The following is a 15,676-nucleotide window of genomic DNA, read 5'->3' on the forward strand; positions in this document are numbered from 1 at the left end:
TTGCAACCAGTGTTCTTACTCATGTAACTCTGAAGGTTTGTCTGTCTAAGATCATTTTAAAGCTCTGGGGTTAATGCCAATATCCCCAAAATAGAGAGAGAGAGAGAGAGAGAGAGAGAGAGTTGTGTGTGTGTGTGTGTACACACGTGTGTGCGTGCATGCGTGTGTGTGCCTGTGCTCAGTAAGACTGATGATCCATAGTAGAATAGCATCCACTCAGATAGACATTAGTGTTAGTGAGAAAAATCAGGCTTTTTTTCATCTTTTCTTCCTTTGCTATTCTCTATCTTTGTTTTAGTTAGATACTTAGCTTTTTGATATTACTTGCCTTTGAAAAAAAGCCACTAATACCTTTCTTTTTTCTTTATAGGTATTGCTTTCACCGACTTACCGGTAAGACATAATTCCTTGAAAGATATTTTTTATTTTATCTAAAAGAAATACAAGAAACTAGAAGTAGACATGTAGAGCAGTCTCGCTTATAAGTATATGTGTTATGCATCAAATAGAGGGTCCTTCTCTGCTCACCCTGGAGCATCAGAAGTTAAGCTCTAAATTACGTGGCATCCTGTTGTATGACATAAAATTATCCAAAATACTCTTTTGATTGTTTGTGGATTAGGCCTGTGGCCTTCTTTGTAAGAAGCACTCGTTTACACTGGGGTATACCCCTAGCCCTAAAACACTCTTGTTACTGTGCATTCATCTAAATATTATGTTTGAAGATGTCAGCGGAGGGTTGTACAATTGTAACTGTTCATTCATCTAGGAATATTGGAAACCTGCTGTGCGTTTGGTGTCGTTTGACAGCCAAATTAGAAAGTAAGCACATGCAAAATAGTGAATTGTCACATTTTAAAGGAATTTATGTACTTTGGAGAGAGATAGGACATGCTAAAGGCCAGGCAGAGTCATAGAAGCTGCCCACTTTTCTCAGAGTGGGGCTTGAGCAGAGACTTTTCACAGAGTAAGCCAGTGGGTGTGAAGGGCAAGAGTATTTCAGACAGCGAGGAGGAAAGTGGTCAGGCAGAGTCCAAGACAGGATTTAGGAGCTAACGAGATAGCTCGCCAATCAAAAATACATGCTGTTCTTCCAGAGAATTAGAATTCAGTTCCTAGCACCCATACCAGACAGCTGATAACTACCTGTAGTTCTAGCTGCAGGGTATCTGACACACTCTTCTGGCCTCTGTAATATCATATTCATCTACATACACACAAATAAATAATCTTTTAAAGAAAAGGAAAGAACTTGATTTTACACACAAATAATCTTTTAAAGAAAAGGAAAGAACTTCATTTTAAGATTGTAGGCCTGAGGAACTGAGAGAATGGATGGTGGCGATAGGCCTGCTTTTAGTCCTATCTAAAGCAGAAAAGTTTTCTTTGTTTGTATCAGAGGATCAAACTGTAGGTTCCTGTGCTTGGTAGGGAAAAGCTTTAGCACTGAGCTACACCCAGCACTTGTGTTTTATTTTTAGGACAGGCACTCTCCATGTTGCTCCATCTGCCCCTAAACTTGTGCTTGAGCGATTGCTCAAGCAGCCCTTCTGCCATAGCCCTCCTAGAAGACACCACACCTGGGTTTGTTGGAACATTTTGGGGGCAGAGTGAGTAATTTAGTTTGATGTAAGAGTCAAGGTCAAGTATACAGTTGGGATTGCAAGCTGGAATTAAGAAAAATGTCTGCTGTAAACTTGGGGGCCATTTGGCATTTAGGTGTCAAAGTCTTAAAGCTGGTTGTGAACAACGTGCAACTATGTGTTGACCCAGAAGAGAAGTGGGCGAATTTCTAGGACATGGTAAGTTTAGGGGAAAATAAGGAACTATCAAAGAGAAATTGAGTAGTTGTCAGTGAGGTAAGGAAGACAATGAATTAACACTGAAAGGCTGATGAAGATATGAATTTAGGAGGAGTTGTTTTCTTGTTGGTAGATGTTAAAACATTGCCATCACAGGTGACTTGGGGAAGAATTTGTTTTGACTTATGTCTCAGAGGGTAAGAGTCTTATCATGGCAGGGAAGCCTGGCAGCAGGCATTATGACAGGAGCAGGAGATGGAGTTATCACATTCTCAACCACAAACCTGAAGTGGAGAGAACTTAGAAGTAGAGAGAGAGATTATTAATTCTCAAAGCTTGTTTTCCAGTGACATGTTTCCTCCTAAACTTCTCCAAATAATATCACGAGCTGGGGACCAAGTGTTGAAACGCCAAGCCCATGAGAGTCATCAACTATATCAGTGCTGTGATGTCTCCTGTCTGTGAGGACCCAGAGTAAATAAGAGATTGTGGATGACTTTGGTGATGGGGAAAGTAGAGATTTAGGGCAGTAACTGGCAGTGGAAAGCAGATGAGTAGAAAAAAAAAAACATTGAGTTAGATTTAGCAGAATATTGTTAAGTGATTCACTAGAAAACAAAAAGTTGATATAATACAGAGAGGAAAACTAATATAATGGCCATATTCTTCAAAAGCAAATGTGTAAGTGGAGGGGATTTGCTTTTAAATAGAGCATTTATGGGAGTGACAAGCAAAGTATACAGGTGCAAATTGTTTTGTGTGGGAGCGTATACATATGTGGTGAGGGTGGCACACGCCAAAGGAGAAGAAGATCAGGAGTCCTCTATTGTTCTCACCCCTTCCCACAAGGGAGCTGTTAGGATGCAGCAACACCCCAGCACTGTCATTACAGGCACACACAACCATGTCCAACTTTTACATGGGTGCTGGGGACTTGAACTCAGTTACTTTTGATTTCACAGCAAGTTCACTTACCCACTGAGCTATGTCCCAGACCCTGCAGGTAAATTCTAGTAGGTAAGATGATGGCATCCTTAACTGTTGCGGGGTCTGTCATCAAGACAATCCTTTGTCTGGCGGTGGTGACACACACCTTTAATTCCATCACTCGGGAGATAGTGGCAGGCGGATCTCTGTGATTTCGAGGCCAGCCTGGTTTACAGAGCGAGCTCCAGGACAGACTCCAAAGCTACAGAGAAATTCTGTCTCAAAACAAAACAAAAAACCTCTCAAGATTCACTTGGAATTAGTTACAGGGTTTTGTTGCAGGGCATTTTGCTTGTTAGGCTCTAAGCATGTTATACCCTGTCCTCAGGTGGACTGTGCTGTAATGGTTCTTCTCAGCTCTTTGTTGGGCAGTTCAGTAGTGATCATTTAACAAGGCATACCTGGTTTTAGGCGTGTGTGTGTGTCTGCCCATCTAGTGGTTTTCTTTCCCACTTTGTTGTATGTATCCCCCCCCCCCACTCTCCCACACACATTTATAGGGAATCAGTGGCCACTTTATTGTTACTGAGCAAGGTAGTTATGGTGGTAATTCTTACCAGTTTCCTTTATAGCGTCTCTAAAGGTCTTCTGCATGTTGCACTTCTCTTTTCAACTGCAAGATAAAAGAAAAGCTAGTCTTTCCCTTAAAAGGGGTTGCAGAAAATACTTATTTTCCTTACCTATAGTTTCTTCTGAGTTAGTTGGAGCATTGAATCCCGAGGCCATATATTTGCAAAAAGCCTTAATTCTCCTCGACTGCCTTGTGCAATTCATTGGTCATGTGTGCTCATACTGCTCTGACAACATTACACCTTTAGTTGTTGTTTGAGATGGTGTTTCACTCTGGAGCCCCAATTGGGCTGGTACCTGCTGTGATCCTTTCCCAGCCTCCCGAGTGTTACGCCTAAACCTTAAACTTTTTAACAAAAATACTTTTTCTTCCTCAATTCACTTCTGTTTGAGAAATATTTTAAACTTTAAACAAGCTAATTCAGTTTGAAATCAGGTACATACTCCTGGTGTCATTAGCTGTTCTCATTTAAGATTTATTTTTAGTTTTATATGTACTCATGTTTTATCTGCATCTCTCTCCACACCACATGCATGCTTAGTGCCCATATGTGTAACTCATGTATGAACCCCAGGATCTGGAGTTACAGGCAGTTGTGGACTGCCACGTTGCTTCTGGAGCCTGAATGTGGGTCATCTGCAAGGTCAACAAGTGCTGTTAACTGAGCCATCCTCTAGTCCCGTTTGCATTTAGAACGATGATGCTTTCCAAGTCTACAAGCTGGTAGCACAGATACATTATTTGCCTTTTTTTGAAGAAATATTTAAAATATAACAAAACTTCAGTTGTTAAGTATGAATTTGAACATGTACATTAGTAGAAATAGTTTTTTCTATTTTGAACAAGACATAAAATTGTTGTGTCTGAATAGTCAAGGATGATAGTTTTTGAAGAAGGAATTTCCTGCCATGTGTGTTCTAAATACATGTGATTGCATGTAAACCACAAAACCACTTAAGCTTGTAGTTTTTGTACTGAAATCACAGAACTGTCTTGCCCTCCATTGATGTCTTTATTGTCTTTGATCCCTTACATATTTTTGTTTGAAAAATATCTAATAATTCTGTGATGGTTTTAATGTAAAGTTTCCCATGTAAGAAGTAAAGAGACAAGATTTTTTTTTCCTTTTATGTGATGTCATTAACAAGCTGTGCTATTATTGGTCTCAGGCTTTCTGACTGGTGAAACGAGAAGATTGTATTGTGTCGGCCTGCTCTAGCTTTAATTTTTTTTAAATTCATTCTGCTGATTATTAAAAGTTAAAGCTAGGCATGATAGATCACACCTGTAATCTTAGCACTTTGAAGGCTGAGACAGGAAAAGTGTCATGAGTTCAAGGCTATCCTGAGATTCTTGTTTTGATAACATACATAACCATATCTTCCCACCAAAAGAATCAATACTTTGTCTTACTAGATATCTTAATAATCTAATAAGATTTCGTATTTATTTTGACATACTATTTTATTTCTGTTTTGTGTTACTTATTGAACAGTTATTTTTAAATATTTAGTCTGCTGTAAAATCTCTTTCTGCACACATTTTATCCCCCTTTAATATTTACCTTGTTTTGTTTTGAAAATGCTTGTGATAATCCAAGTACTAAAGGCATGGGAGGGTTTGGAGTCTCAATAAAAATAGAGCTTGATGTTGTATTGTTTGCCTCTGTTCTGTCTTTGCTTGCTAGTAGTAGAGCAACCCTGAACAATTGTTTAACTTGTACATCTGTGAAGTGGTAACAAGTACCTCACAGTTGATTTTAATGAGTGGACCTGAGATTTAATGAACACTCAGTGTTTGGTCTCTTTTTGGGTGCAGCAGTGGATTAATCACAGCAAAAAAAGAAATCCTGACTTTTTTATGTGTGCATTTGAAGCTGCTACTTTTTACATTTTCTTTTTTTTTTCAGATTAAAATCTTAGGGTATTTTTGAACGCATTTCAGTGTGAATATTCATATTTGCCTCTTCCTTTGAAATTGTACATTTGAGCTTTTATTTTGCATTAAGAATCCTCTAAATTGGAACGGTAGAAGATTAGATTGGCCCCTGTTCAAGGGTGACACATAAAACGTTGCATATTTTTTTTCTTTTTTTTATTTATTTATTATGTATACAATATTCTGTCAGTATGTATGCCTGCAGGCCAGAAGACCCCATTACAGATGGTTGTGAGCCACCATGTGGTTGCTGGGAATTGAACTCAGGACCCTTGGAAGAGCAGGCAATGCTCTTCACCTCTGAGCCATCTCTCCAGCCCCCCATATTTTTTTTCTTAAAGAAAGAAAATCCCCATGATGACACCATGTCTTGCTTAAAGCAAGTTTTTACCACTGACTTTATAAAGGCGGGCTCCCAAGTGTGCTGTTGATTGTAGTAGATTATAAATGGTATTTTCTTTGAACTAGCTGTAATGTACATTTTGTAGACATGTAGCTTATATAAAAGCTGGGATAAACCTGAGTTGTGTGTTAATCCTAAAGCTTTGTAACTGTTATATGATGTTTTAAGAGCATGGGTTAGATTTTTCATATATTAGACATATAGTGCTACATGGATTATGCAACAGGGTCTCAGAATCATTCATGTGAATATCTTAGTTGTTTACACTTTCTTGATGATTAGAGTTTAGAAAATAGCAGTTTTTGTCCAACACATAATGTGTTGTTTTAGTTGTCTTCCACTAATACTTTGATTGAGATTTAAAAATATTCATGAAGTAAATTTATGGTTCTATTCTTGCATTGCAAAGAAAATGAAGTCTTTAGTGTATAATCAATAGATATTTAAAGAAATATGTTGTCTTACAGCCAAATTTGTATCCTACTGTGGGGCTTCAGACACCAGGAGAAGTGGTTGATGCCAATTTTGGACAACATCCTTTTGTATTTGATATAGAAGACTACATGCGAGAATGGAGAACCAAAATACAGGCCCAGATAGACCGGTTTCCTATTGGGGATCGAGAAGGAGAATGGCAGACCATGATACAAAAGTAAGAGCAAGGAATTTTGTATGTACAGAATGTAAACACTGAGTGTTTATAAGGCAAATTATTCCTTTTTAAAGATACGTATCTAGAAGTCTAGGTTAAATCCTAATCATTTGTGTGTACTACTGATTGTATTTTAATCTCTCAAAAAGTAATTTGACAGTTGAAATAAAATTATTTAAGGCACATAGAGAATTGTATTTGTTTGACTTAATTGGATGGAGGAAATAGTGATGCTTGTTCATTTACTTTGTTAACCTTAGTAATATTACTGAACGCATTCTGTAGATTATACAGTCAAATTTCTAATAATGTTGGCAAAAAAGATAGGTTTTAAAGGTGTGACCTAGATGTTATGTTTTGGGTTCTGTGATTTAGGAACATGACCTCGAGCACCTTCCTTTGCAGTAGTTCAGGTACAGTGGGGGAAAGAGAATGGCTGCTTGATGCTCACTCTCAATGTGGAGATATATGGGAGTATAGTCAGAATGCACATACACCGTTTCCAAGGGTGAGTTGTGTGGGTTCTCTCTCTGTGAGAGTGTCAGCAGGGGGCCTCTAATTATTGGAGTGAGCTCCTTTTCTTTGTATTTAGCATTTAAATTCAGAAAGACTATAATTGTTCCTATTCAAGAATCTAACTATAGACCTCTACCTAAAAGGCTTTAAAATTTAAATTAATTTTTAAAATTTGGGTAAAGATGGCTAAAGTTACCTTGCTCCTGAGCCTTTCCACTGAGTTGTGTTACTGCAACCCACATACTCTAGAAAGAAACACTCTTACAAGTTGTCTTCTGACCTCCACATGTGTGCTGTTGTGTGAGTGTACACGCACACCAAATAAATTAAAAAATAGATGTAATTTTAAAAATAAAAAAGTTTTAGTGACTATTTTTAATGCTATTTTTTATATAAGTTACCATTAGACACTTAGGATAAGATAAAGGGAAGAAGACCAAGGAACAATTGACTGTGGAGTTAGCCCAAGTGCAGCATAAATACTTTGAATTCATTAATAATAATGGAGGATGGCCAGCAGCAGAGAAGAAAGTAAGTGTTAAATCTGTTACTAGGAAGAGCTTTTCAGTGGCTTTATATATTTGATTTATGTTGTAGAATTTCATAAGAAACAGCAGGAAACTGAATTTCTATGTCAGTCAGCTTTTTTAGACTATACATCTGTCCAGAAGTCCAGAGACACTGTCTGGTTATCATTAGGAGTAAGTGACAGTTGTTAAAACGTGAAGTAGATAGTACACATACAAAACTTAAATACCATTAAGTTAAAATCATTGTGATTGTATAATCTAGGCAAGAAAATAGCTAAGATCTTTAGATAGTATCAGTGTGACATGGTTGCGAAAGTGTATTTTTAATTGCTTTAAAGGTTCTTCAGTTTACAATTCTAAGAAAATCTTTTGGGGTTTTATTTAAAGAAGACAGTGGTTGGAGGTAACAGATTTTTGATTAATGTTGTTGTATTACCAGTTTGCTAACTATTCATGGCTTTTTAAAACATAGGATTGTTGTCTTAGAAATGTATTGTCTATAAACTGCAAATTAATTTTCTGTTCAAAATCAAGTTGATTGCAAGATTGATTCCTTATTGTTTAATGACCCCTTGTGGGTTTATTCTGAACATTTCTCTCTCTGGGCTAACATCAGTGTCTCTCTTCAAACTTTGAGATCCCATCTTACTGGATTAATGAGTACAGAAAGTGTTTGGTCCTCCAGAACACCAGGAATTAATCAGTTATCTCAAAATTGGGTGTTTTACACCTAACTAACATACTATTGGGATATCTATATTTAAGGTGAGGTAGAAATTATCATTAGTAGGATTAGATAACAGGAAAACGAATTAGGAGCCAGGGGAGAAGAAGGATCCAAGAATAAAAAAAAAAAAAGATAATTTAATGCCTTTGGTCTTATTTTAAATTATGTTTTAGACTATCCATAACTTATATTAAAGTTGAAAGTCATAGAACCTGGCTTTAAGGAAATAGATTAATTTTGTAATACCAGATTAGACTTTGCTAAACAAAGCTTGTTGTCTGAAACATATGTATTCTCCCGACTAAAAGATATGTTTTTTTCTTTGTTTTTCCTTTTAAGAATGGTTTCATCTTATTTAGTCCACCATGGGTACTGTGCCACAGCAGAGGCCTTTGCCAGATCTACAGACCAGACTGTTCTAGAAGAATTAGCTTCCATTAAGAATAGACAAAGTAAGAACATCATGGTGCACAGCAAATACTTGTTTTTAAATTATAAGTTTGGTTGCTTTACCTTGTAGAAATTTTATTCTTTTTAATTAAAGATTTCATGAATATATTGCTTTAAAGTGGATGCCTTCGGATTTATTTTTATTTACTTTTTGAATGTTTTTGTTTTGTGCCAGGGACGAGGAGTTCTTCTGTTTGAGACAGGGTCTCATATAGACCAAGGTGACCTTGAACCTCATTCTTATGTCACGCTCATTGACAGTTTTGAAATTTTTAAAGAAAAATTTACACTGGAGTTTTAAATATAGAAATAATCTTGTAGAACTTTAGAAAGAAATGCCTTTATCATATTTCCATGCAAAGATTGCTTTCCTGTGGTTGGGATTGAGGTCGTCAATACAGCCCTGTGCTCTGGGTTTGCTGTCAGACCTGGTAGGTGGAGGGTGAGGAGGGACAACTCTTTTAAGCTTCTTAAAATAGGAAGCATTTGATACAAAGAAAGTTTTCTTTTGTTGCTTTGGTGACAGTCTTGAGGGTGACAGTATATAAAAGAATGTTTTTCTTTGAAAGAAATTTAAATATCTTCTAATTTTCTCTGAAATTTAAGGTAGTATTGGTTTTAAGTTTTTATTGCTTAGGGCCTTGAGCTGGCCAGTGCTGTTACTGTTTTAACCAGGGCAAAGCATGCTGACAGTAGATGTAAGTTAGTCATTAGAGGAGGTCCCACCTGATAGACAAGAGTGGAAAGATGAAACAGAGCAGACTGGTAACAGTTGGAGCATGCTGTAGCACACGTTATACTGTTATACTATTTTTTTCTCACTGCCGCAGTGCACTCTCCTGCAGAGGAGTCACTTACTTGAGTATTCTATGTCCTCAGTGTCTAATTTAGCAAAGTTCTGATCTTTTCAAAGTCTGGTGTTCCAGTCCTGAGGCAAGGTTTGATAAGACATTTTAAGCGTCGATAGTCTTCTAAATTCTACTGTTTGAAAATATAGTACTTCTCAATGGATATTTTTCCTATAATACTTACATACCCATTCATGATATTTAAAGTAGAGTCTGAAGATATTTGTTTTTCTAATTTTTAATGTCTGAAATTTTTCCTTGGATTCCCTAATCTAAACTTAAAAGGTTTAAAAAGAGAGTTTAACAATAATTATTTTAGAGGTTTTTCACTATTCCTTTTTTTCTGGAGTGATACAAGGATTTCTCTGCTTTTGTAGAGTTAATATTTTGCTTTCTTTTCTGAATAGGAATTCAGAAGTTGGTGTTAGCAGGACGAATGGGAGAAGCCATTGAAACAACACAACAGTTATACCCAAGTTTACTTGAAAGAAATCCCAATCTCCTTTTCACATTAAAGTGAGTTTTAGTAAAATGTTTTTGTGTTACACATTTTAAGTAGCTAAAATTATCTTCATGATTTGTGGTTTTGATATTTTATTTTGCTTTTTGCAGATATTTACATATACTTTTATAGTATAGAATGTTTAAGTGATATTTTTAAAAATGTGGAGCTGGGCTGGAGAGATGACTCAGAGATTAAGAGCACTGGCTGTTGTTCTTCTAGAGGTTTTGAGTTCAATTCCCAGCAACCATATGGTGGCTTACAACCGTCTATAATGCATTCTGGTGCCCTCTTCTGGCCTGCACTGCAGGCATACATATAGGCAGAACACTGTATACATAATAAATAAGTAAACCTTAAATAAATAAAAATTTTAAAAAGATGTGGAGCTGAGGATGTGCAGCTCAGTGATGGGGCAGGTGCTCAGCAGGTGTGAACAAATGCAGAATGCTTTGAACTGAGACCTTTAAGCATGTGATACTTTGCTTTTATCATTCATCCAATCTCTCACTTAAAATGTGAATGTCTTAACTTAGAAGACAGTGATCTCAGTTTTCTCCTGGTACCCGAGTAACTTAATGACTATATTGAAAATTTATAAATTTATAGTAAAATAATACATAAAATTTTACCTTTTACCCATTCTTAATGTGCGTTACTATATGTTTAAGTATGCTTATGTTTTGTACATCCTGCCATTAAACACCGTGCTTGCTAACCAAGAGCCCTCATACAGTATTGGTTGTTTTGTGGCCTGCTTAGTCATTTAGCGTAATATCCTTAAGTTTTGTCTATATTGTAGCATGTGCCAGAATTGTCCTTACCTGTGAAGGCTGGGGATCACCCCATTGTGTGGATACACTGCGTGTTGTTTGTTCTTCTGTCTGCTGATGGGTGCTGGGGTTGCTTTTGTCTCTCTGTCATTGTGAGTAATTCTGCTGTGCACATAGGTTTATGAATATCTGCTTAAGTCCTAGCTTTCAATTCTTTTTTACTCACAAGTAGAATTGCTGGCTGATGGTTGTGCTTAACATCTTAAGGGCCTCCTGTACTGTTCTTCTTGGCGAATCCTTTGATTTACTGTAGAAGGTTTTCAGTCTTTACACATCATCTACACTTGTTTTCTGCTTTGTAGGTTATAGACATCCTAATTTGGCATTAAAATTTTTTTGATGATTCTTTGTTGTTTAAGAAAGATGGACATGTGGGGCCTGGGGGTACATGCCTATAATCCTGCACTCATAAGACAAAAGTAGGTGGATCTCTGAGACTTCAAAACCAGTCTGGTGTTTACATAACAAGTTTCAGGCTAGCCTGGACTACAAAGTATGACTCTTTCAGAAAGAAAGCAAGTTGGATGTTACTGAACTTAGGATTTCAAACTTTCAAGCAGTAGAAAGTCTTTGTAAGCTAAATATCATTTATTTTGCCTCACAGTAAAAGCCAACTGAGGCCCATTTTGGCTAAGAGGTTGGTAATGCATGCAGCCTGGGGTAAGGAAGGACCAGGTGAAGGCTGTGCTTTGTACCTCCCTAGGTACGTGTGTATCTAAAATCTTGTTTTACATAACTCACTTGATATGATACCAAGAAAAATACAGATTTTAAGTTTTAAAATAGGTCTTTTTAAATTTTATAGCTGTGTACAGACTTGATGAATGTGCCTAAATAAACTTCCTTTTCTCTTTCAGAGTACGTCAGTTTATAGAAATGGTGAACGGTACAGATAGTGAAGTACGGTGTTTGGGAGGCCGAAGTCCAAAATCTCAAGACAGCTACCCCGTCAGTCCTCGGCCTTTTAGTAGTCCAAGCATGAGTCCCAGCCATGGAATGAGTATCCACAGTTTAGCACCAGGCAAAAGCAGTACTGCACATTTTTCTGGTGAGATGCAGTCTTTCAAACTTTTACTCTTCTTTATATAATTTTGAGTTTGAAAATTTTTTTTAAATCTAGACATTCTCTTTTCAGTTGTATATGTACAATCTCATGTTTTGTGTAAAAAGAAAAACCAGATTCATTAGTACCAAGAAGTATCACAAGGAATTGAGATTATTAATAGAGCTTCATAAATAAATGTCAATCGTCAAAAAGAGTTGTTACTAAATCCATTGACAATAATGAGAAAATTATCCTATGAAGTAAGGATTTAAAGTGGTCTGGCTATACTGTCCCACAAATTACCAAGTCTTGTTGCCTTCCTTTTTCTCTTGATTCATTCCAACTTTTTTTTTTTATTTTGCAAATTTATGTTCTTTCCTTGTGCCAGGTGGTGGTGGCACATGACTTTATAATCCCAGCACTCAGGAGGCAGAGACAGGCGGATCTCTGAGTTCAAGGCCAACCTGGTCTACAGGGAGAGTTCCCGAACAGGCTCCGAAAAAGCTTCAGAGAAACCCTGTCTTGAAAAAGCCCTCAAAATTATTTTCTTTCCTGTCTGTTTTTCAGCTTACTTACTACTTGCACTATAGCTCTGGGTGTTCTTGTGATTCAGATTTTCTCTGTTGGCTCTCTTGCCATCACTTCTACAGATCCTTTTCTAATCATCCTCCTCCTCTCTTTGCCTCTTTAATTCTGTTTCCGAACATGAGCCTTACCTTTCTGTATTTAACTTTATTTTTGTCGTTGTTTAATTCTTCATGATTTATTCCTTATATATTAGCAGATTAAACAAGTAGTATTTCCTCAGGTACTGATTTAGAGATGCTAAGAAGCACCAACAAGTTTCACAAAGACTGGCATCTTTAAATGCAATTTTAATTCTTATTATAAGCTAAGACCAATAATAATTTAATGTAATAGGCTAAATACACAACCTGCATGTCTTGAACTACTAGGAGTGATTTGTATAACCACATATTCTTTTTTTATTCAAGTATATATTTCCAACACGAAGTAGTTTAAGTTATGTCAATAAGAACTACTCCAAATGCTTGTCCTGTCATTCTTGTTACTGAAAGCATTTATAAACCCTAAAAGATTTTAAATCAAAGGGCTCCTCAGCACAGAAGTACTAACATAAAACTTAGTTTCTTTACAAAAACAAACAAAAAAAACCACTACTCTTTTGAAAAGAATGTTAAAGCAAAGGATCTATTACAGATAAACATTTCTTATTAAACAAAACCAAGCTGGCCATTATCTTTGGTAAATTGAAAAGAACATTTAGATTTCACATATTATGTATTTAGCTTGTAATGGAGAAATCTACCTAAGTCAGAAACCCTACTTTAGGGGGCTGGAGAGATGGCTCAGTGGTTAAGAGCACTGACTGCTCCTCCAGAGGACCCGGGTTCAATTCCCAGCACCCACATGGCAGCTCACAGCTGTCTGTAGCTCCAGTTCAAGAGAATCTGACATCGTTATACCAGTGTACATGAAATGAAGTTAAAATAAAAGTTTAAAAAAAAAAAGAGAATTAAAAAAAAAAAAGAAACCCTACTTTACCCTTTATATATGGAACTGTATGGTTTGCAGCATTTTAATTTAAGTTTAGTCATAAAAATCCAGGAAGCAATTCAAATATGGCCAGATAAGGCAGGCAGGCTGTTATAGGCTCGGATTAGAATTCTAAAACTGAAAACCTCTTTCATTACATATCTAACTATCAGGGTATTTCTGTAGAAAACTGTTATATAGTTTCCAAAGGAAATACCATAGTTTCAGAAATTGTTGGTGGTCTCAAGATCCGTAATTGGCTTGGCAAAAGCTTTTCTAGCTAGTTTGAATTCTTCATTCATAGTAAGTCTGTCTTCATCTCTAGCAAACTTCCTTGGGTCTTTTTTAGTTAAGAAGACAGAATATTCAAACTTGCACTTGCCTTTGTCTTCCAGTTGACATTGCATTGTAATTTCTGTGACAAGAACTGACAAGCTCTTCAGTAATACCCACTGATTTAGCGTTAAGGATTCTGCTCATCCCCAAGCCATACACATAGCCTGTAATTCTGTAGAAAAAAAAAAAAATCTTTATTTTACTCTGTCTACATTCTGTTCTTCCAGTTTCTTTTTTTTTTTTTTTCCATCATCTGGCATCCTACTAGCTTGTCAGCTTGCTAAGCCTGTCTTTACTTTATAGAGCCGATCCAGTGATGGGATGGCTTTATTCCCAACAAGTAACCCTGTTCTTCCCTCTGTTCTGTACTGCTTTACTTCAGGATTTTTGACTCAACTCCCATATGATGAGAACAAGCTTGCATGTCTGTGTCTTCAGCCACCACCTCTTCAGTACCTGCCAGTTAGTATATTCATATGAAAGGGGATGACTATAACATGCCACATAACAGCATTTCTATTAGTGACAAGTTATGCAAAGTGGCCCCATGTGGTATTGATGGAGCAGGAAAACATCACAAAATCACATATTTCTATTGTGATTATTTCTATGCCAAAGTATAAAAATACATACCATTGTATTCTAATTTCTTTATGGATGTTTTGCTTGCAGGTATGTATGCTTGTGTACCACGTGTGTGTATTGGCAGGAGAGGCCAAAGAGGGCGTTGGAGCTGAGTTATAGATGGCTGTGAGATACCATGTGGATGCTAGAACTCTAGCCTAGGTCTTCTGCAAGGGCAGCTAAAACTCTTAATTACGGAACCATATTGCTAGCCCTGTATTATGATTTCTTATATCATGTAGTATAGTAACATGTGCTGTCCAGATTTGTAGCCTCAAGAGGCATAGGCTGTCCCACATTGCCTAGAAAGACTGACCATCTAGACTTTTGTAAGAATACTTGATGTTAGCACTACAATGGAATCATTAACCCTGTTCTCATAATTTGTCTTTGCTAGTAACACTGTAGGGCCCTCACAAGTGATTGTGGGGATTAAGTAAGATCTGTAATGAAACTTGGAGGAAATAATAGTTTACAAAGAAGTTTTAATACACTGTCAAGCTTTGAAAAATACTTTAAATACTCCATTGGCCTTCCTGCATTCTAGAAGCGTAAAATATAAAAGTATTATTGACAACCTAATCAAATTGTTGTTTGTTTCTAGTAGTATCTTTTTCTGTTTTCTTACCAGGTTTTGAAAGCTGTAGCAATGGTGTAATATCAAATAAAGCACATCAATCATATTGCCATAGTAAACACCAATTATCCAGTTTGAATGTACCAGAGCTAAACAGTATCAATATGTCAAGGTCACAACAAGTAAATAACTTCACCAGGTAATAAAGTGATTTCTTTACCTTTTGTATTAATAGAAATGACCAGGGCATAGATGCCATCTTCACTGATGATGTTTGAAGAACGTCTGTGATCCACACTGGGGCCTGGAGCTATGAGTTGCCAGAAAAATAAAAGGGTAGCGACTATTTCCTGTAGGTTTTTCACTTCTTGTGTGCAGAGCTCTTCTTCGGTCTTCTGTTTCCTACTATGTTCTTCCCTCTAGGAGGTATAAGGGAAAATGTTGGGCTTGTGTGCTGTCTTCTTGCCAAGGGCCATGAAAGAAGATACATCTTAATGAACATACTATGGGCCTTGACACTCGCAGATTTAACATAACATCCATGTATTTTTTTTTAAAATCCATGCAGTTTAATTGCTGAATACAAGCATTCAAGAGCAAATTTGTGTGCATTCAGCCTTCCCAATGATGTAGCATTTGAACTGGCTTCATACTAATTTGGTCCTGTGGCTAGAACAAGAAACATTGTATTTTTGTGTTCTAAATCTCATATTGAGGGAGAACCAACTGTTAGCATGGAATCTTACAGCAAATATACTTCTGCAGGAAGGAGTCTTTT

General features: G+C 36.7%; 1 protein-coding gene and 1 non-coding gene across 2 annotated transcripts in view; both read left to right on the forward strand.

Annotated features, from left to right (window-relative positions):
* Positions 1-15,676, forward strand: part of Ranbp9 (RAN binding protein 9) — an 82,599-nt gene that overhangs the window by 48,099 nt on the left and 18,824 nt on the right. The window contains exons 5-10 of the mRNA XM_041632619.1: positions 371-393; positions 6,169-6,353; positions 8,466-8,578; positions 9,832-9,940; positions 11,617-11,807; positions 14,953-15,097. Of these exons, the coding sequence (XP_041488553.1) occupies positions 371-393; positions 6,169-6,353; positions 8,466-8,578; positions 9,832-9,940; positions 11,617-11,807; positions 14,953-15,097 (766 nt within the window). The remainder of the gene's footprint in view (positions 1-370; positions 394-6,168; positions 6,354-8,465; positions 8,579-9,831; positions 9,941-11,616; positions 11,808-14,952; positions 15,098-15,676) is intronic.
* LOC121434190 lies at positions 5,352-5,453 on the forward strand. Its single transcript, XR_005972403.1, has one exon. It is a non-coding gene; the product is annotated as a U6 spliceosomal RNA (small nuclear RNA).

Source organism: Microtus oregoni, unplaced genomic scaffold (assembly GCF_018167655.1).
Source record: "Microtus oregoni isolate MIOR12 unplaced genomic scaffold, Mior012 000042F_ref0000377, whole genome shotgun sequence".
NCBI classification, from domain to species: domain Eukaryota; kingdom Metazoa; phylum Chordata; class Mammalia; order Rodentia; family Cricetidae; genus Microtus; species Microtus oregoni.